At 45.1% G+C, this 21,526-nt stretch overlaps 2 protein-coding genes and 1 long non-coding RNA gene across 3 annotated transcripts in view; 1 reads left to right on the top strand and 2 right to left on the bottom strand.

Moving 5' to 3' along the window:
* The window catches only part of SLC13A1 (solute carrier family 13 member 1), a 90,763-nt gene extending 89,149 nt beyond the window's left edge, over positions 1–1,614 (bottom strand). The window contains exon 1 of the mRNA XM_082239698.1: positions 1,444–1,614. The gene's annotated coding sequence lies outside the window, so the exon portion shown is untranslated. The remainder of the gene's footprint in view (positions 1–1,443) is intronic.
* The window catches only part of LOC309541781, a 575,734-nt gene that overhangs the window by 417,543 nt on the left and 136,665 nt on the right, over positions 1–21,526 (top strand). The window lies entirely within an intron of this gene.
* LOC309542333 (V-type proton ATPase subunit S1-like) overlaps positions 10,066–21,526 on the bottom strand; it is a 62,695-nt gene continuing 51,234 nt past the window's right edge. Inside the window, exons 8-10 of the mRNA XM_082241065.1 lie at positions 17,997–18,050; positions 13,863–14,100; positions 10,066–10,926 (exon numbers count right to left, since the gene is read on the bottom strand). Of these exons, the coding sequence (XP_082097191.1) occupies positions 10,717–10,926; positions 13,863–14,100; positions 17,997–18,050 (502 nt within the window). The 3' untranslated portion in view covers positions 10,066–10,716. The remainder of the gene's footprint in view (positions 10,927–13,862; positions 14,101–17,996; positions 18,051–21,526) is intronic.

Below are 21,526 nucleotides of genomic sequence, written 5' to 3'. Positions count from 1 at the left end.
CTCTCAGGGGATTGCCGGCCCATTGTAGCCGGGGCCTGAGGCAATTGTGTATGGAGGGAGAGGTTTGACCACAGACAAAAGTGGGTGTAGCAATGGATATGGCTCTTACTTTTGTATGGCAAGCTGCATGCCGGAGATTTCTACAGCTACAAACACCCCTCCACTTTCATCCAGGAAAGGAATAGGCGTTACAATATTTCATGGACACATTTTAACATTCAAGGAAGAAAGCATTAAAGGAAGGTACAGATCAGGGGTGAGGAATGTTGTGACCTGAGGGAAGAAGTATGGCCTGGTGAGGGCATGGCCTGAGAGTCCAGGCCTTTAGTTCACCACCGCTGCTGTGTGGCTTCCTCCATTGCAATATAGACAATGACCGGTTAATGTGTGTCTGAATGACCCGCAATCGCACACGGCTCCAACCCTGAGGTAACCTGAAAATGTCACTAAACGCATCACAAAAATGGCAGTGTGGGGAGGAACAGGGTGGGGTCAGGAAAGGAACTCTCACACAAAATGCTCACCACTCTGATCTATGAGTTTGAAAAGGGCTCTACCCCTGTTTTAGAGGTAGTGGACAAAGATTTATAACCTCTGTTGACAGTTTCTGCTCACTCTTTCTCAATTATAAATGGACAATCTCATACCCTCCAACATGTTGAGTTCCAAAACTGGAACATGCATCTTCCTGTCTGCAGAAGTCACATGACACACACAAAATGATGGAGCCCCAAAGATGCACTTTTTCAGGGCCCCTGAAATGCCTGTTTTGGCGTGCCACACAAGTTCGCGGCCCCCCAAATAGTGCTTTTTCTGGGGCAAGTTCTCAGCGCAAAATGGCCGCCATGCTCTTGCAGGGGGAAACAGGAAGTCCTGCTTTTTCCGGGACTCTTGCAGGTTATGCATTCTGGAATGCAGCCATTTCCAGTTTGGAGCAGCTTTTAAGATATGAGGCAGTGCTTCGGCTTCACCCTGCTCACAACAAATCTTTATGAATCCTTCCGCCTGTTTCAGAAGCAACTCTTGCAGGGTTAAGCACCATTCGTTAAGAAAAACAGGGTTCTTATGCTCTTTTCCAAGCATATGCATCCTCTTTGCGCTCAAGCTGAATGACCATTGATCTTAAAAGATGCTTCTCTTAGAGATCTTGAGTTTTAGTTGCAATCCTAATTCCCCTTACCTGGGAGTAAGCCCCATGACTTCTGTGTAAGCAGGGTTAAGATTGCAATGTTGAACAGAAACACTTGGAAGTTGGAACAACTTTCTTGGCTCTTACTCGGCCGCTTATAACTATTTTGCAGAAAATCGATAATTTAGATAAAGAGACTATAAAATGCAAAGCAAACTACCTTTCCTAGCTCATAAAAGACCGTAGATAGGAAAGCCATTGAGATTCAGATTACTGAAGCCACACAGGGCAAGGGAGAGAGTTCAGAAACTTACCAGCAAAGGAGTCAACCCAATCTGGAGCTAGATCCAAGAGGAAGGTTTATGAAATGTCCAAGGGAGCTTGTTCTGTGATGAAAAGAGCTTCACCGAGTAGTAAACCAAGAGCAGGTCCTTCTGCCTTGGCTTTCTTTGAGGGAAGTCTCCACCACATAGGAAGAGAGATTAAATAGGAGGTTGGTTTATGTGTCAAGGGAGAGGCGTGGTAGAGGCAAACTAGGACAAGAGGGAACCACCTCTTGGTAAGTTGTTGCTCCATTTTCTTTCTCTTCCTCCAAAAGTCAACTTCTCTGAACAAGTACGTCTTTTGTTTCAGCTTCTGACTTCATAACAGGCAATGGCTTGTTGTGCCCAATTTACTCTGATCACTGTAGAACGCAAGTGCTCTGGACAATGAGGCAAAAGGGAACAGAGTGGTTTTTTCTTTTGTTTTTTGTTTTGGCCGTGATCCACATAGCAATTCAAGTTGATTACTTGGGTTTTAAAGATTATTTAGACCCACTGTAATTAAAGGACCCTTAGTTTAATTCTGGGGACTGTACCTGATTTACAGAAGCTGTCCCAGTTTCTGGTTTGATTCGTGAATGCCCTGCTTTTCCTTAGGACATGCCTAGTTTCATTGGAGAAATGTTGGAGGGTATGGAGTTATGTGACCCTTGAGCCAAGGAAATAAGTAACTATACAACCTTTAGAAGACATCTGAAGGTGGCTAAGTATAGGAAAGTTTTTTTTTAATGTTTTATTATGTTTTTATATGTTCTGGAAGCAGTCCAGAGTGGCTGGACCAACCCAGTCAGATGGGCAGGGTATAAATGCAACAACAACAACAACAACAACAACAACAACAACAACAACAACAACAACAACAGGACATCCCTATTTTCATTGGAGAAACGTTGGAGGGTATGGTTTAAATGTTACCCTGAGCTTGTGGTTTTCTGTAAATGGATGGGGTCCGATACGTTTTGCTTCTCATTTTGCACTCCCCCATCCTAGGGCCAACTAGAGATGGGAAAGGCTCTTAATTTCGGCCACCTAAATAGATGCACAGACTCCTCCTGCTGTACATCCTGTAGAAGGGTTGAGAGTGGTTACTCCTTGGTTGTTTTGGTCTTCAGCTTCTACAAGCGTTCCACTATTCGTAGACAACATTGCTGGAGAGAATAGGCTATCTTCAGAAGCAGATATTAAAAAAAACAAACCCAAAATAAAAATGCATCCTTATTCACCATACCAGCACTGAAGGTTAGCCAAGCAGGATGAGTGGGGTGCCGCCCCACCAAGAACAATCTGCTTTAAGCCAGCATCAACTTGCGTGCCTCCTTACTTACAGACAGTCATGTAGGTGGCACCACCTGCCAGCTTCCTTCTTCTCAGTCTCAGTGTTGCCCTTCTAGAACTCAGCAGGGAGAAGGAAGGCGACAAGATGAGAATTTGTTGGTGTCTCCTCTCATTGGTTCTGGCACCACCTACAGTTGGGCTCCCTGCCTTTCTCCCTACCAAGACCCAGCAGGCTCCAGTCACCACTGGATGTACCAGCCGCTACATTCCCCCCATTTCCTTACCATCTTTGATTTTGAGATACATCTCAGGAAATGCTTTGCACAAGATCTGCCTCATCTTCCTCAGCAAGAGGTTTCCACGTCAGAACGAGCTGGTTATCTGAAGGATTTCTTCTTCTGTCAAACCTGAGCTCATGAGACAAAAGTTGGCAGGAGACTTTGCATAATCAACTAGCTATCCATAACAGGTGTTCTTTGTGTGCCACCTACTGGTGGGGATGTGAATAACCAAAGTCTAGATGGTTTGATGTTGCCTGAAGGAGATTCTTCACCCCCATTGTTCTGACTGGACACTGAGGTCCAGCTCTGAGGGCCTTCTGGCGGTTCCCTCACTGCAAGAAGTGAGGTTACAGGGAACCAGGCAGAGGGCCTTCTCGGTAGTGGCGCCTGCCCTGTGGAACACCCTCCCATCAGATGTCAAGGAAATAAACAACTATCTGACTTTTAGAAGACATCTGAAGGCAGCCCTGCTTCGGGAAGTTTTTAATGTTTGATGTTTTATCGTGTTTTAAATATTGTGTTGGCAGCCACCCAGAGTGCCTGGGGGAACCCAGCCAGATGGGCAGGGTATAAATATATTATTATTATTATTATTATTATTATTATTATTATTATTATTATTATTACTACTACTACTACTACTACTACTACTTCTCCCGCTGCTTTACCCCAGGGAAATCTGCTTTTCGGCATTCAGTTGGAAAAAACGGCAACGTGGGTTTTCTCCAGATTGACATTTGCCCCAATTTAGCACCAAAGAGTGGGTTTTCCCTGGGAAAGGAGCAAGGCAAGCAAAAAACTGGTTGGACCTACACTTTCTAGACATGGAACAAGTGGAAGTGACCAACCAGCCTCTTCCAAATCTGCAATGGTTAAGGCGCACTCTTAGGAGATCCCATGACACGACACAATATACTTTGCAGCCACTTTCACCAAGCCTAAACTCCGCAGGCCTCTCACAAACACAGAGGACTCTGTGAGAGGGCAAAGCCGCTCACAGCTCTGCCAATGTATAATAAATACAAGCATGGGCTGGCGAGTTTCCACTGAAGCTTTAATGACAGGTTGTGTGGGATGTGGAATTTTAATGGTCAGGTTAAAGAGCACACAACCCGCTCAAGCCACTCAGACATGTCGCCTGCCTCTTTCTCTCCCTGTCAGGTCAGATGAAAGAGAAACCTGAAGGGGAGAGCTGTCTTTCATTTTCGTAGACATCTGAAGGCAGCCCTGATTTGGGCAGCATTTCATGCTCTCTGTCTTCTTCTTCTTCTTCTTCTTCTTCTTCTTCTTCTTCTTCTTCTTCTTCTTCTTCCCCTCTATATGTTTGAGGGAAGCTGCCCAGAGTAGCTGGGGCAACCCAGTCAGATGGGTGGGGTATAAGAAATGCCATTATTATTATTATTATTATTATTATTATTATTATTATTATTATTATACCTTAGTTGCCAAACGCCTTGGAACTCGTACATTTTGGCTCCCAAACCGAGAGTGTTTTCCAGTTTTTGAACAAGTTTGGAAGCCGGACATCCGGCGTGGTTTCCGTGGCTTCCGATTGGCTGCAGGAGCTTCCTGCAGCCAATCAGAAGCCACACTTTGGTTTCCAAATATTGTGGGAGTCGAATGGACTTCCGGAACGGATTCCATTTGACTCCCAAGGTACGACTGTATTATTATTATTATTATTATTATTATTATTATTATTATTATTATATCGATACTTTGCACTTCAGCCAGAAATCACTACTCCTTTCCTTTAAGCTGACCCTGCTTATTTGAGTATAGTTTTGAGTATATACTGTATAGTTCCCTTTGGGTTTTATGCTACCTTTAATTGTTCTATGCTGATATTAGTTGTAGTTTTTTCTCGCTCTAACTGATTTTACCTAGCCTGGGGAGCTTAGAAACATAAATTGGTTTAATTCCATTCAACTTGCCATTAATGCTTCCCCCAAAAGAATCCTGGCAGTTGTATTTTGGTAAGTCAGCCGGGCTTCTCTTCTTCCAGTTCCTTCACACACCTCTCTCTCAGAACTACAATTCTCAGGATCACCTGGGAAGAGGGAGCAACCATTAAAGAGGTTTACAACTGTGACATAGATTAACTCTTAGTGGGAATTGTACTTTGGGTTGTACCCGACAAAGCCACTTCCGGACCTGGCCAGGAGGTGGGGTTGCGGGCTTCACGCCCACCCCACGTGAGCGGGGGCTGGTTTCAGCCCCCGCGAGAGCAGGGGAATCCCGGCCGCGTCGTCCGCCCAGCCAGCCAATCGGGTGGCTGGGGGGGCATGGCCTGCCCTATTTAGGGCTGGCGCGGCCAGGGCTCGCCCTCTTTTTCCGGCTAGCCCCCACATTTTCCCACCCTCCCTCCCTTTAGGTAGGCTTCTGACTTTGCTATGGACTTCGGTCTGTCGCCGCAAGGGGCATGGTAGGAATTTTTCCCAATTGGCGATTTGCAGCCATTTGGTTTTTCGCCTACCTCGTAGCAACTTGTCACAACTCCTCAGCATTGGTGGTTAGGCATTGGTAAGAAGGGGTCGAGAGGATGGGGGGGAACGCCATCACCTCCCCCCAGAGAGCGAAGGGTGGTCCGATAAAGGATTCCGGGGGGCATGGCCCTGTCCAAAGCCTATGGAGGTGTGGGCCTAAGGCATGCCCCCGAACGGTGACCCGGGGGAGCTCCTAGTTGACATGCCTCAGCAAGAGACTCCCCCTCTATGGTGTTAACCCTTCCCAGTCTTCAGCAAATGGGCTGGAGCCGGATAGTCAATAGGACCAATGCCTAAGCCAATGCCTCTCATTCCTGAATTCAATAAAGTTGTGGCCTAATTCTCCCATTTAACTTTAATTCTGGTGTCCAGTGTCTTTATTTATCCTTGGTGGAGGGCGGGAACTCGCCACACAAAGTCATCTGTTTGTGTAGTCATCAGTTCGCACAAGAACATCTGCAGCAGATATTCTCCCTCTTCTCTCCCGCATCTGCTCCAGATGCTTGGGGAAACCTTCAGTAAAGATCTGAGGAACGCACAGGGGGAGGAGAGGGAGGGAAAGTTATGTCGTGCAAACCGGGCAATTTCACTAGATTCAACCTTTTATATTTCTATCATTGGTGTAAACTGGTCAGAGAACTGGCTGCTGAAATTCTTCCCAGGAAAGGAAGAATGGATACAAAAACTTACGGAATATGCAGAAATGGTGAAATTCTCCAGAAGAATAAGAAATCAAGATAACAAACTTTTAAAAAAATAAAAGAATGGAAATGGTTTATTGAATATTTACAAATAATTTGCAAACAGATAAAAACATGGGCAGGATTATTGTAATAACCTGCAGTTTCATGAGAGTATATATTTATAGTAGATGAATAAATGATCAAATTAAATGAATTTGGATATGCAAAAGATATTTAAAAAATAACTTTAAGGAGCCACAGAAAGAAGGGCAAGGAAGTCAAGTTTTGAAATGTTAAAATGACTGTAAAATTAACGAAATGTATAAACCTGAAAAGTATAAATAAAAATTAAGAAAAGAAAAGAAATTCTTCATCATCATCATCTCTGTTCAGTCATTCAGAAGAATATTGAGAGAATGCACATAGGAGAGTGGTGTGCTATAGATATGTATAGCAAAAGGCCAAATAGCTACTGAATTACTGAACAGAGATGATGATGATGAATTTCTTTTTTTTCTCTTAAGGGACTTGCTTAGCCAAATGTATGCATGGGGATGGAATTGACTGTGCGTATCTGGGACATTATCTTCCACTGCAATGCTCCTCAGCCCCATTCACATTTATTTAACAAAAATCTGAACAACCGAACAGGGCTTGTTTCTACATTCACTTAAGAAACCCTGGTTCTCCGTGTAACTGGTGAGATGTGGTTTTTCCACCTGCAAATTCATTCATTTGAAACTCTTCTATACTCTCTTTCTACCGACAGTGTTCGCAGCAACTCACAATAAGGTGTGCAAAGCCATGAAAACACAATCAGCTATGATGCTTATGACTTTATTTTTACACCAGAATTTTCAATATACATTAAGCACAGGTTCAGCATAGACCAAATATGCTAAGGAAAAAGGACAAAGCCCAGACGTGGAAATCTCCATTCAAAAGTTACTTTTATTATGCAACTGGGATTTGCTTTGTTTAATTACAGGCGCAGGGGGACTTTCCTCAGACCCACAGTATGCAAGAAGTACAGTTTTAGCTGTTTCCTCCCCAGCAATAACCCCCCCCCTGCAGACCAATAGGAACTTCTTTTCTACTGTAAGCCTCATCATCACAGAAGGGAGCCAATTTTTGACAGGATCACAACTAGATAGAGAAGGTTTTAAACTCCCCTCCCCACATGCTGCTCCCTCTAAAAACCATATCTGTAATTAAATAAATTAAATAAAAAACACAGTCGCATGTGATGTATTTAGTGCAATGTGTAGTTTATTCTTTATAATAAATGAGTGGGTGGGTGTAATGTATGACCAACTTTCTCATGCACAAGCCGTTTAGTAGATGCATAAAGGTAAAGGTAAAGGGACCCCTGACCATTAGGTCCAGTCGTGGCCAACTCTGGGGTTGCGGCGCTCATCTCGCTTTATTCGCCAAGGAGGCCGGCGTACAGCTTCCAGGTCATGTGGCCAGCATGACTAAGCCGCTTCTGGCAAACCAGAGCAGCGCACGGAAACGCTGTTTACCTTCCCGCCGGAGCGGTACCTATTTATCTACTTGCACTTTTTTATTATTATTATTATGTGGATCTATCACTTTGTTTTATTGACATGACAACCCTGGATATACTACATCACTGGTTCTCAGTCACTTTTTACATCGCCTAACATAATATAACTTTGGCATGCCTTGAATTTTTTAGCTGCCCATTTGTCCTGTAACTGCCCATCTATGGGTCCAGCTGCCCATTTTTTGTTTTAAAAGCACACTTGCAAGGACACAGGAGGCACAGCTATAGTTATTTATCTGGAAAGGAAGACAAGAGAATGGCAGAAGCTGTTAAGATTCCAGGGTTTTTTGTTGTTGTTGTTTTTTAAATATTTTATTAAGGATTTTCTTGTTTTACAGAGGTAGGTGTAATGCCTCGTATTTCCCCCCCCCCCATGTAACATTTTTACAAATCCGTTTCATTTGTTGAGGCATTAGGGGGGGGGGGAGAAAAAAAGAAAGAAAGGGGGTGGAGGGAGGGAAGATGGATGGGGTGGGGTCGGGTGGCGGTGCTTCTATTATGCTTAATGTATGTAGAGTTTGGTGTCAGCGTTGCTTGTGTTGTTCACTTGTGTTCCTTTGGTGGTGAGAGAGGTTGGGGTTGGCCTAGGGTGTTGCACTTTGACGTGCTTTCGAACTGCTAGGTTGGCAGGAGCAGGGACCGAGCAATAGGAACTCACCCCATCCCGGGGATTCGAACCGCCGACCTTCTGATCGGCAAATCCTAGGCTCTGTGGTTTAACCCACAGCACCACCCGTGTCCCAGTAGATGCATAGCATGCACACTATTCTCTTAGAGCCAAACTAGGCAATATTTTCCGTTCCTTTGTTTGTTTAATCTGAGGATCTTTTCCCTGTACTTTATCTGATGGAGGAAACGCTTGATTTTTTTTATTAAAAAAAGTCTTTCCTATTTATCGAAACATTTTTATCCCACCTTTAAAAATGTCTCAAGGATATGGAATTTCTTAATGAAGCTTTATTTAACAAACTGTATCCAAAATAGTATTTTGTCTTTTAATCATTTGTGAAGCTCCTAGCACCACCTACCAGTCTTCTTAAAGGCTAGCAACATCTGCGGCTGGTTTCTGCTTTACCTGAGGGCTTTCATTTAGGCAGTGATTTAAAAAAAAAGTAATGAACAGCTGACAGAATCAACACTGCTGCCAACAGCCTCCTGTTTTCAGGAAAATATTTCATTGCCACAAAAGCTTACACCTTTTATTGATTTTGTCGATGCTTCCTGCTGCATTAATACAGCTGAAGTTCACAGTTCTCCTATGTACATGCACTATGCATTTAAAGCAGTCTCATATCACATTATGGTAAAGGCACCCTGGGCAGTTAAGTCCAGTCAAAGGCAACTATGGGGTTGTGATGCTCATCTTGCTTTCAGGCCAAGGGAGCCAGCGTTTGTCTGCAAACAGCTTTTCCAGGTCATGTGGCCAGCATGACTAAACCCGCAACCCCGCGAGGGAAGCCAGAGCCCACGGAAATGCTGTTTACCTTCCGGCTGCAGCGGTACCTATTTATCTACTTGCACTGGTGTGCTTTCAAACTGCTAGGTTGGCAGAAGCTGGGACAAAGCAATTGGAGCTCACCCTGTCGCGCAGATTCAAACCGCCGACCTTCCAATCGGCAAGCCCAAGAGGCTCGGTGGTTTAAACCACAGCACCACCTGTGTCTCTATTAAACAGATTAGACCACATTAAACAGCCATGGCTTCCCCCACAGAGTCCTAGGAACTGTTATGGGTGCTGGGAATTTATAGGAGACCCCCTATTCCCCTCCCAGGGATACAATTCCCAGAATGCCCTGGGAAGAGGGATTGACTGTTAAACCACCCTGGGAATTATAGCTCTCTGAGGCAAATAGGGGTCTCCTAACAACTCTCAGCACCCTTTACAAACTACAGAGGGATTTATATCTAGATGCTAGGATAGAGATGATAAGTAAAACAGGAAGACACAATGAGAGATAAGGGAGGTGCTGTGGGATTGGTGGAAGTCAATGTTTGCTTTTCTTTTTAGTGTTTATATTATTAACTTGTAAGATATGGATTTGTGGTGTGTGTTTTTTAATGTTGGTTTTTGTGTTCTGTGTATTGTTATTTTTGATATTTTTTGTGTTGTTGTGTGGAAAATACTAATAAAATTTATAATAAAAAAACAAAAAAACAAACTAGAGTCGTACCTTGGTTCTTGAATACTGAATAGTTTTAGCCCCCAAATACTGCAAACCCGGAAGCGTTCCGGTTTGCGAATGTTTTTGGGAAGCTTAACGTCCAACGCGGCTTCTGACTGAGTGCAGGAAACTCCTGCAGCGAATCGGAAGCCACGCCTTGGTTTTTGAATGTTTTCGGAAGTCGAACGGACTTCCGAAATGGATTTTGTTTGAGAACCAAGGTATGACTGTACACCTCTCCGTACTCTTTAGCGGAAGCCATGACTGTTTAACGTGGTATGATACTGAGATGTTGCACATGGTTAGCCCCGGTGTGCAATTAGCTGGTGTAGGAGGGCTTAGCTGGGTTGCAGCCATGACAGAGCTCTCCTGAGGCGCAGAGGGTCAGTGCATCTGTTAACAAGAAGTTTGGTGGTTTGAGCCCACCCAGGAATGGGTGTGAGCAGGATTCCGTCATCGCAGGGGGTTGGACTAGATGACCCTGTGGGTCCCTTCCAACTCTACAGTTCTATGATTCGAAAAAGGGTGGGCCTTTAATCCTTTCCCCTGCCCCATGCTGTGGTCTGATCAGATTTGGAGGCTCTCACCTGCTATTCACAATGGGAGAAAATCTCCAGTTTGATGCTACTGGAACTTTTCTCCCATGGGAAGGAGAAAATCAATACAATGGAGAGAAGGATTAGAGTAGTACCCCCATCATACCATGGACCTGATCTAGTTTGGATGCCCTGCAGCTGGCTATGATGATGATGATAATGATGAAGATGGCTTGGGCAGCAGGGCCCAACCACGTGACAAATGTCACATCTGCTATTCTCCTTGCGGGACTGACAGAGGTTGATCTTTGGGGTCATCAAACCTATTGTTGGTTGTGAGGTTCACAATCATGTGGATCCCAAAGGTCAGGATCAGTAATAAGACTAGCGAGGTCACCAAACCCATCCAAATTCCAGGGGTGAAGAAGGTTGTGCAGTCACTGGCATAGGAAAATTTGTGGCCTTCAACGCTAAACGCTTGAATCTGCAAAAGAGAAGGAGGGGGGGAGAGGATTGAGCTGCCAGGAATCTGTACTTTATGTCCCATGTCCGCTCGCAATGTGTTCATTAACCACACGCCCATCTTGTTTGTTGAACCATAGGAAAGATGTAAGTTAAAACGATGGAAAATCGAGGGGTATTCTAAGGATACAGCCCTGGGGAGAACGGCAAAGCAACATCCATTAACTTCTGCACATAGACATTGCTAGGCCACCTTTGCGTAGCTAAAAAACTTTTCTTCCACCAAAAGCAAAACAAAAAAGCCCCACAGAGTGATAGTTCAAGCTGCCCTTTGAACCCAGCTCCGTTGATTTTCTAAAGGTCTCATCTATCTGCGGAAGACTCCTTAGGACAATGCCTGAGGCTGAACTTGGAATCTGACACAAAGTTGGGGGTCTCCCACTGAGCTAAGGCCCCTCTCAAACAGGGGTAGGAAATAAGCAGGCTGAGTGTTTACTCACAGCTTAGCAACTCTGTTTTCATTTTGTGTGTTGGGGGAAAAAAGCCTGTATATTTAGGCCGTGGTTACATTTGCACCATCATTTCATTTCGTTGCCTGCTTTCTCTCATACCATCCACATTTCTCCAGTGAAAATAGGGATGTTCTATTCAACAGTAATAGTAATTAAATAAATAAATAAGGTAAAAGGTAAAGGACCCCTGGACAGTTAAGTCCAGTCAAAGGTGACCATGGGGTTGTGGCGCTCATCTGGCTTTCAGGCTGAGGGAGCCGTTGTTTGTCCACAGACAGCTTTCCGGGTCATGACTAAACCGCTTCTGGAGCAACGGGACACTGTGACAGAAACCAGAGCGCATGGAAATGCCGTTTACCTTCCTGCCACGGCGGGCACCTATTCTCTACTCGCACTGGTGTGCTTTCGAACTGCTAGGTTGGCAGAAGCTGAGACAGAGCAATATGAGCTCACTCCGTCATATGGATCCGAACCGCTGACCTTCCAATCGGCAAGCTCAAGAGGCTCAGTGGTTTAGACCACAGCCCCACCCACTCCCTTTATTCTAAAAACATAACAAAGCATTAAACATTTTTTAAAAGCTTCCCTATACAGGGCTGCCTTCAGATGTCTTCTAAAGGTTGTATCTCCTTGGCTCTGGAATCGCATAACTCCATACCCTCCAACATTTCTCAGATGAAAATAGGGACGTCCTAAGGAAAAGTGGAGGGACGTGGGTGGCGCTGTGAGTTAAACCACAGAGCCTAGGACTTGCTGATCAGAAGGTCGGCGATTCGAATCCCCATGATGGGGTTAGCTCCCGTTGCTTGGTCCCTGCTCCTGCTAACCTAGCAGTTCGAAAGCATGTCAAAGTGCAAGTAGATAAATAGGTACCGCTCTGGTGGGAAGGTAAACAGCGTTTCCGTGCGCTGCACTGGTTCGCCAGAAGTGGCTCAGTCATGCTGGCCACATGACCTGGAAGCTGTACGCCGGCTCCCTCAGCCAATAAAGCGAGATGAGCGCCACAACCCCAGAGTCGGTCACAACTGGACCTAATGGTCAGGGGTCCCTTTACCTTTAAGGAAAAGCGGGACATTTGGGGATCTAATAAAAATCTGGTGCAGCTTCTGTAAATCCAGGACTGTTCATGGAAAATGGAGGGTCTGTTCTTTTCAGGCTTCAGGCAAAAGTTGGAAAGGGAAGACACACATTATCTGGCTGGATGGATGGCTGACAAAATGGTGAGGTTGCATAATGTTGTTATGGCTCCCACAGAGCATTGAGTGACTATGAAATAATACAGACTCGATACCGTTCTCGGTGCCAAAGTGCTTGAAGCATGTAACAAGGCTTTGATGTTGCTAAAGCACTTTAGCTGAAACAGACTGAGGAGGCTAAAGGTAGGAAGACAATGTTTGCAGGGTACAGCAATATTGATCTTTTTTAAAGAATAAAATAAACCCGCAACACACCAGTCTGAGATGTCTCTTCTGAAGTTTCGGTCTGGAAGTTTGACTGTCTCAAAGTGCCTTTCTAGTTTTTAAAAATACCTATTGTAATTTCTGCACTTGGCAATATCCTTGCTTATATTTTGCCACAGCAGTGGTAGGGGGCAGTTGTCTTCCACTCATAAAATAAAGATGTGCCACCTCACATCCTGTTGTTGACAAGCAAGAAAAGCCTATAAAACAATATTCTCTTTTTGTCTGTAACTCACTGAAGATTTTTCAAGGTCTTTATAAAAGAATTCCGGCTTGTGCCATCACCTTTCTAGAATCTCAAGCGGAGAGCTCACCCCAAGTACTTTTAAGTTGACAAAGATTATGGCTTTTCATGTATATTGGATATACTCTATTACTAAGCCATGATTCACACATCATTCCTTTGCGAAAATGACCCCATTCACTGAAGTGGCAAAATACCATCTTTTTCCATGTATAAGACAATCTATTTTGCTTATTTTTTTTAGTCCTATACATGGAAAAATACGTTCCAGAGCTTCAGCTGCTCGTCCTGCAAATTTTTTTTTTTTTTGGGGGGGGGGGACTCAACAAGTTTGGGTGATATTGCGTGTTTAAAATATTCATTTCTTAATTTAGGGTTCAAAAATAGGGGTTGTCTTATACATGGGGACGTCTTATACATGAAAAAATACAGTATAATTTGTTTAGTTGTTTGACTGGATAAAAAATGGATGATGATTGGTGTTGGTCTGTTGCTTTCTATGGATAGCATTCTGGAGAATCTTCTTTTTTCCTTGTTCTCCCCATTTATAGGCTGCCCCAACCCTGTCAATCCTTCATGTTCACATTACTGAAGAGCTCACTGGGGATCCAAGAAAGGGTGTTGGTTAAAACTTTCTCTTAGGGTTGAAGGGGAAAGTAAGTGGTGAGGCAGACCTTTCAGAAACTCTGACAGCAAACTAATAGCTGTTAGAATTGCCTCTGAAACTGCACTGTGTACTCACCTGGAACTCAGAGATGACAACCTGCCACTCTTTCGCTGCAGCATTGCTGGGAGTCAACGTTGCCCCATAATGGTCGCTTGTTCCCACCAGCTGGCAATGGAATGAATACTCGGCAGGACCAAAGATGGAAGGGGCAGTAAATATAGCCGTTTCCTTGTTGTCTTGTTGAATGTGAACAAAATCTAAAGTGAACCACTCTCGAGCAGAGCCTACGTACTTCTTGTTGGTCATCAAAAAACTAGAGAAAGGAGAAACATAGAATGCATCGATTCATTCTGCCATGGCATCTTTTCCTTTAGGAATTACCGGGCAGCTGTGAGATAGGATTAAGCAGGCGCATTTGGGTTTAAGAGATGTCTCTTCAAACGTGCCATTCGGCTTAGAAGCGAAAATGAGACCCCCAAGGTTGTCTTGCGTTCCGCAGCTAATGAAGGATACAAGGGTGGGGTTCAGGGGTTCATACTGTGATAGACTCGCAGAGAGGCTACAGAATTTCTGGGTTTGAGCCTTCTGCTGACGGGCAATAGAGAGAAGGGAACAAGCTGATTCTCTTTGAGAAGAAGAAACGAGGCTTCAGTTCCTTAAGGAAAGGGGCCATGTGTGACTACGGATAAATTCACTGAAAAGCCATTGAGGCGAGCACAAGAAAGCATGTGCAGGAGGCGGGAGTGTGCCTCTAAACACTGAACCAAACATGAGAGGAAAATACTTATGCCCTCCCTTTATAAGCCTGCAAGAACTGAAGCACAATTAGGGCCTTGCCGTGTGATTATCCGTGTTAAATCCGTGTCCAGGGCAGCTGTTTACCAGCTCCATCTGGTACGTAGGCTGAGACCCTATCTGCCCATGGACTGTCTCGCCAGAGTGGTGCATGCTCTAGTTATCTCCCGCTTGGACTACTGCAATGCGCTCTATGTGGGGCTACCTTTGAAGGTGACCCGGAAACGACAACCAATCCAGAACGCGGCAGCTAGACTGGTGACTGGGTGCGGCCGCCGAGACCATATAACACCGGTCTTGAAAGACCTACATCAGCTCCCAGTACGTTTCCGAGCACAATTCAAAGTGTTGGTGCTGACCTTTAAAGCCCTAAACGGCCTCGGTCCAGTATACCTGAAGGAGCATCTCCACCTCCATCGTTCTGCCCGGACACTGAGGTCCAGCACCGAGGGCCTTCTGGCAGTTCCCTCACTGCGAGAAGCCAAGTTACAGGGAACCAGGCAGAGGGCCTTCTCGGTAGTGGCGCCCACCCTGTGGAATGCCCTCCCACCAGATGTCAAAGAGAACAACAACTACCAGACTTTTAGAAGAGATCTGAAGGCAACCCTGTTTAGGGAAGCTTTTAATGTTTGATGTATCACAGTATTTTAATATTCTTTTGGAAGCCGCCCAGAGTGGCTGGGGAAACCCAGCCAGATGGGCAGGGTATAAATAATAAATTATTATTATTATATTATTATTATTCCCATTTCCCGTCTCCTATCCTGCAGCTTCTCAACATCAACAACAACAACAACTTTATTATTACTGGAAGGACAGATTGTGAAGCTGAGGCTCCAATACTTTGGCCACCTCATGAGAAGAGAAGACTCCCTGGAAAAGACCCTGATGTTGGGAAAGATGGAGGGCACAAGGCGAAGGGGACGACAGAGGACGAGATGGCTGGACAGTGTTCTCGAAGCTACCAGCATGGGTTTGACCAAACTGCGGGAGGCAGTGGAAGACAGAAGTGCCTGGCGTGCTCTGGTCCATGGGGTCACGAAAAGACTGACACGACTGAACAACTAAACAACAACAACACCCTGCCCATCTGGCTGGGTGGTGGTGAGGATGATGATGATGATGATGATGCAAAGGCCTCAGGTTCAGTTCCAGGCACCTCTAGTAAAAGGTTCAGGTAAGAGATGCTGCGAAAGCCCTTTGCCTTCAGATCCTGGATAGGCACTACCAGTCTGAGCAGACAATAGTAGGATAAATGAACAAATAGTCTGATTTACTATAAGGCAACTTCCTTTGCTGCTGGTTGCATGATTCAGCCAGATGTTGTTGCATTTCTCCCCTTCTCTATTTTTTTTTTTGGGGGGGGGGTTTCAACAGACTTGATGTGATTGTATGCAATAAAGCACAATCCACCACTGTTTTGAAATTATCAGGGTCTATGCCAAATCAGTGGGATGCGGGTGGCACTGTGGGTTAAACCACAGACCCTAGGACTTGCCGATCAGAAGGTCAGCGGTTCAAATCCCTGTGACGGGGTGAGCTCCTGTTGCTCTGTCCCATCTCCTGCCAACCTAGCAGTTCGAAAGCACGTCAAAGTAGATAAATAGGTACCACTCTGGTGGGAAGGTAAACGGCGTTTCCGTGTGCTGCTCTGGTTCTCCAGAAGTGGCTTAGTCATGCTGGCCACATGACCCGGAAGTTGTACGGCGGCTCCCTCGGCCAATAAAGTGAGATGAGCACCGCAACCCCAGAGTCGGTCACGACTGGACCTAATGGTCAGGGGTCCCTTTACCTTTACCTATACCGAATCATGAAATGGGATGATCTTAACAGGTTTATCTTCACAGAAAACAGAGGAGCATATACTGTATGTTAAATGTGAAGGGAATAACTTTATTGAGCACCTAGGGGCAGGTATTGCTTCCCCGCCCTCACCCCAGCCAGCAGACTGGAAGCCTAGGTAGCTAGAGCGGATTTGTAATAAATAACACAATAATCATGTTTTCCAGTTTAGCGGGGGGCCTGTTTACAGCTCATGATACTTTTTGCAATGCGAGTTGTTCAATGGACAAGCTCTCCTGTCTGTCAGCAGAGGGTTATTTTTTTACTTATTTTCCCCAGGATCGTATTGTGTTGATTACAAGTCTTTCATTTGGCCCGGTGCCTGAGGCTATTCCAATGGAAGAGGCTGTGATACGGCATTGCTTACTTTGGTGAACCATTCGCTGCCCAGTTAATAGCACTATGAACCGCAGTGAGGAAAGATTTAAGCTTTTTAATTGGAAATCATCTCCGTTTTATTCTATTTACTCATACCCGAGATGGTCTTTATTACTTGTTACAAATTTCCAGCTACACATTCTAGCTTGACCTCAGTCCCAAACTGTCTTTTCCCTGAAGTACCGTATAATCCATTTGCTAAGGCACCTTCTGAGGCAGGGTTGAAGACCCAGGACAGGTAGCGGCACTAACATCAAGTGAACTACATCCTTATTCAGAGTGATTTAAGGAGAAATGCTGGCTTTAGGTAATAATAATAATAATAATAATAATAATAATAATAATAATAATACCCCAGCCATCTGGCTAGGTTGCTCTGGGCAGCTTCTAACAATATAAAAACATAAGAAAACATCAAACATTAAAAAAATTCCAATATGGAGCGGCCTTCAGATGTCTTCTAAAAGTTGTACAGTGGTCCCTCAGGTTAAGAACTTAATTTGTTCTGAAGGTCTGTTCTTAACCTGAAACTGTTCTTAACCTGAGGTACCACTTTAGCTAATGGTGCCTCCCGCTGCCGCTGCGCGATTTCTGTTCTCACCCTGAGGTAAAGTTCTTAACCCAAGGTACTATTTCTGGGTTAGCGGAGTCTCTAACCTGAAGCGTCTGTAACCTGAAGTGTTTGTAACTTGAGGTACCACTGTATACAGTTATTTATCTCCTTGACATCCGATGGGAGGACGCCACTGACAAGAAGGCCCTCTGCCTGGTTCCCTGCAACTTCACTTCTCACAGTGAGTGAACTGCCAGAGGATCCTTAGTGCTGGACCTCAGTGTCCAGGCTGAACGATGGGGATGGAGATGCTCCTTCAGGTATACAGGGCATTTGTTTGTATGCTACATCACCTGGCTCCATTGCAGATATACTCACCCAGCAGGTCCTCCTCACAGCCCTGTTTCTATGTTTCCACAACCGGTACAATGATATTTGGACTAATCATCACAAGTTTTAATCATGAATAAAACTTGAATACAAGCAATAGTGGGTAGACTATTGCCATTAGTTTCTGTTTGCCTGGGATTTTGTAGACTTGTGGGGAGATAAGAGGATGTCCCATTCTGTAAGTGGAAAGCACCTCGACATTCATTTTTTTTAAAAAAAATATGTATAAGTAAATTAATTCATAAACATACCTGATTTCCAGACTCTCAATGCCCTTCACTGGGTTGGTGTATCTTAACGACAACCTGACAAGGGGGTCGGGGAGGAGGGAGAGATGCAAGAAAATGTTACATCATATAATTTTCATATGAACCTTTTTCATTATCAGTTTTTAAAAATAGGATCACATCTAAATTGGGAGGTAAAGACAGAGATGGCGGAACAGAAAATATTGCAGAGCAGAAAGCTGTTTCCTTATCTCCCTTTCAAACAAAAGGGGGAATATATTGAAGACCTTGATCTATGGAGTTATTTACAACTCACTTAAATTTAAGTGGTGGCACGGATTCCCTGCAATAATAATAATAATAATAATAATAATAATAATAATAATAATAATAATAATAATAAATTTTATTTATATCCCGCCCTCCCCAGCCGAAGCCGGGCTCAGGGCGGCTAACAACAATCAAATAAACAATCAATGACACCTTACAATGAAATTATTGTCTCGTGTAATGTTAATGGGAGTTTTGATCGTGGTGGTGGTTGTGGGGACCAAGACATTTGAATAAAATGAGGGCACAGGCAAGGAGAGAGCGTGGCCGTAAGAGAAGACATGTGGATGAATAGAAGTCATGCATAATTATTCTCTTGGAAAGGAACAATGAAAGGAAGACAAAAGAAGCAGCTATATGTTGGCACAATTCTCTTTTTTGCACCTCATGCATACATACAAGCTGAACTGCTTATTAGCTTTCTTCTTCTTTTCCATGAAAATAATGGATCTGGACACAAATCTGACTTGATGAGAAAGCGTTTGGAAATGGAGCACGAGAAGGTCCTACAGTGTTTTTCACTCTGAAAGAGCAGCTCTCTGGGAGTAGATATGTGCTGTGAGGGGAAAGTACCCTGTGTGTTCTGAAGTTCACACTCCTCTTTATTTGCTAAAGCGTGTTCTCCTTCATGGAGAGCACGTGTTGCGGTCGAGGCTACTGAGCCACCCCTCTGTTGCCAGGCAGGCTCTCTAAAATGGCCTGGGGCAGCGATAGGTTTGCTAGGTTGCTGGGGCAAAAGTGATGTTGCAATTTTGGTGGGAGGGGTAAAATGTTTAAATACTCTGCATGCAGCTGGGAGCTTTCCCTTTGCTGCATGCAACGGATCACCCACCCACCCGCCCTAGAGTAAGGGGTTGTTGCGTTGACCTTGCTATGCCTGTCATGGGGTCGTCTGCCATTGGGGCAGGGGCCTGGTAGGAATTTTGTCCATCTGGCAGATTGGCTGGGCCAGTTGGTTTTTGCCTACTGCGTAGCAAATTATCACAACTTGTAAGGTTGTGGTTAGGCATTGGTTATAAATCTGGTGGAGGAGGGGTTAGGATAGGCTGGGCCTGCCCCTCCATGGTTGCTGCGGAAAGGGAATTCCGTTAAAGGAATCCTGGGGCTTGCCATCTTTTCGTCCAATCCCTGGAATGGGACTAGGGCCGGCAAGCCTTCGGGGAGCATGCGGGTGAGAATTGAGGGCCTGTGACTCAGCTCCATTTCTCCCCGACTTGCTTTCCCCCGCACTGTCTTTCGGTGGTGCCCGGAAGTCAGTTCTGTCCCCAGGCGGGGGGGACAGATAGTCTTAACCAATGCCTAAACAACCACTCACGGTTTTGTATTTAAATAAAGTTGTGGCCAAAATCATGCCAAAAACCTTAAACAAAAATTATGTGTCCGTTGTGAGTTATTTGGGGGTGTGTGGCTTGGGGACCTCGACACGCAATGAAATGCTCCTTGTTTCAATGGGAAATGACAGGCCTGGGTCAATATAATACAGAAGCTCCCTGAGGTAAGAGAATAATTCAGATGAATACACACACACACACACACACACACGGGGGTTCACAGGGATCTGTGATCTAGCTGCACACCCTACCACTGACATGCCTGATGGCCACACCCTCCACTATCTGCGCATGGAACGCAAGGAATGTCTTGCTGGCTGTGTTTGGTTTGAGGAGTGACAAGCTGTGGCGTCCCGAGTTTTAAGGCATGGTATTTCTTGGCTGAACCAAGAGGAATGGGTAGTCCATGTACAGATTTCTTTGTGCAATTGGCCCTTGCACTGATATGAATAAGGAGAGGGGCATAGCATGGGGAGGGCCAGGGGGTTGTAGCCTCGGGCGCATGGCTTTGAGAGGGTGTGAGTCAGGTACCCCCACACAGGGATCCCTGTGAGGAGAACCAGAGCTTATAGGGTTAATAGCTCAGAGCGTGCGTCCTGATGCTGGGGGGTGTACCCACATACGGGGGGGGGGGGTTGTCTGCTTTGTTATGTGAGATTACTTCCGATGGAGAGAGCCAGCATGTTGCTGTTTTCTCCCGGATTGCTGATTAATTGCTGCTGTAAATAAACGCTTCTTAGATTAGGAAAGAAGCTGCGTACAGAGTCTTTTCTGCATGCTTGAAATATCTCACTGTGCGCAGTCTCTGCTAAACGCTGGGACAACACTGAGCTGCAGTGGAAGCGTACCGGACATTGAATTTCATGATCCTTGCCCTGCCTGCCACTGGGGGTCTCTGGGCCCCAGAGCCTAGCCTTGCCGCTGCACCCCTGGCCCACATCAGTCAATCGGGTTCCCTCTGTGCTGGTGGGTGGGCGGCAGCACAGCGTGGCCCCAAGAACCCTCCGTGCCCCACGCCCGCCTGGCAGTGGCAGCGGCTAGGGTTCGGATGGTTCAGCAGGTTTTGTTCACCTTCCACGCCCAGCCCCTGGACCCACCTGGTGCACTCACGTGCCCCGGGCACCAATAAAGAGCGCAACGCCACTGAATAAGGATCACAATTCATACAAAAGTTTGGTCGCCTATCAGAACGCATGTGGAATTCTGGTTTCAGTTTCGAAAAGCTCAGAATACGAGGTGCCACATTTTAGAGGATGACGAAGTTTGGGGTACCAAATCCAGATCAATAAAATGAAGCCAACATTGACAAAGGTGTCATTCCTACAGTGCTATGATATGTATGGACAGAAGTTATTGTTTCTGTTTGTTATTATGGTATGCATTTTTGTGTTTTTATATTGCAAAACGCCCTGTGTTCTTTGGATGAAGGGTGGTATAGAAAATTAATAAATATTAATGATACATAGGAATGGCGTAGGAATACATAGGATACTGACATAGGTGAGTATCTGCATACAGCCTTTCCACACATACCAAGTGTGAGAATGATGGGAGAGGTACAGACAATGGCCTGAGCATCCCTATTGCAGCATCCCATTAGGTCAGACCACCTGTGGTCAGGGGGGTTGGATAAATCTTCTCCCCATCAAAACCGTGCCCTATTTATTTGTTCCCATAGAGGTGAACAACAGCTGTTTACTACATAGAAATATTGCAAGCCAGGCCATTGGTCCATCGAGTTCAGTATTGTCTTCACCAACTGGGAGTTGCTCTCCAGGAGCAGATTTTATTCCTAGCCCTACTTGGAAACTGAACCTGGGACTTTCTGCATACAAACCAGGTGCTCCTCACTTCTTTTTCCAGACTCTTTTATGGAAATGAATGCCTTATGCA

This window comes from Podarcis vaucheri, assembly GCF_965113315.1.
Source record: "Podarcis vaucheri genome assembly, chromosome: 10".
Classification (NCBI taxonomy): Eukaryota; Metazoa; Chordata; class Lepidosauria; order Squamata; family Lacertidae; genus Podarcis; species Podarcis vaucheri.
This window is presented reverse-complemented; position numbering and strand designations above follow the sequence as displayed.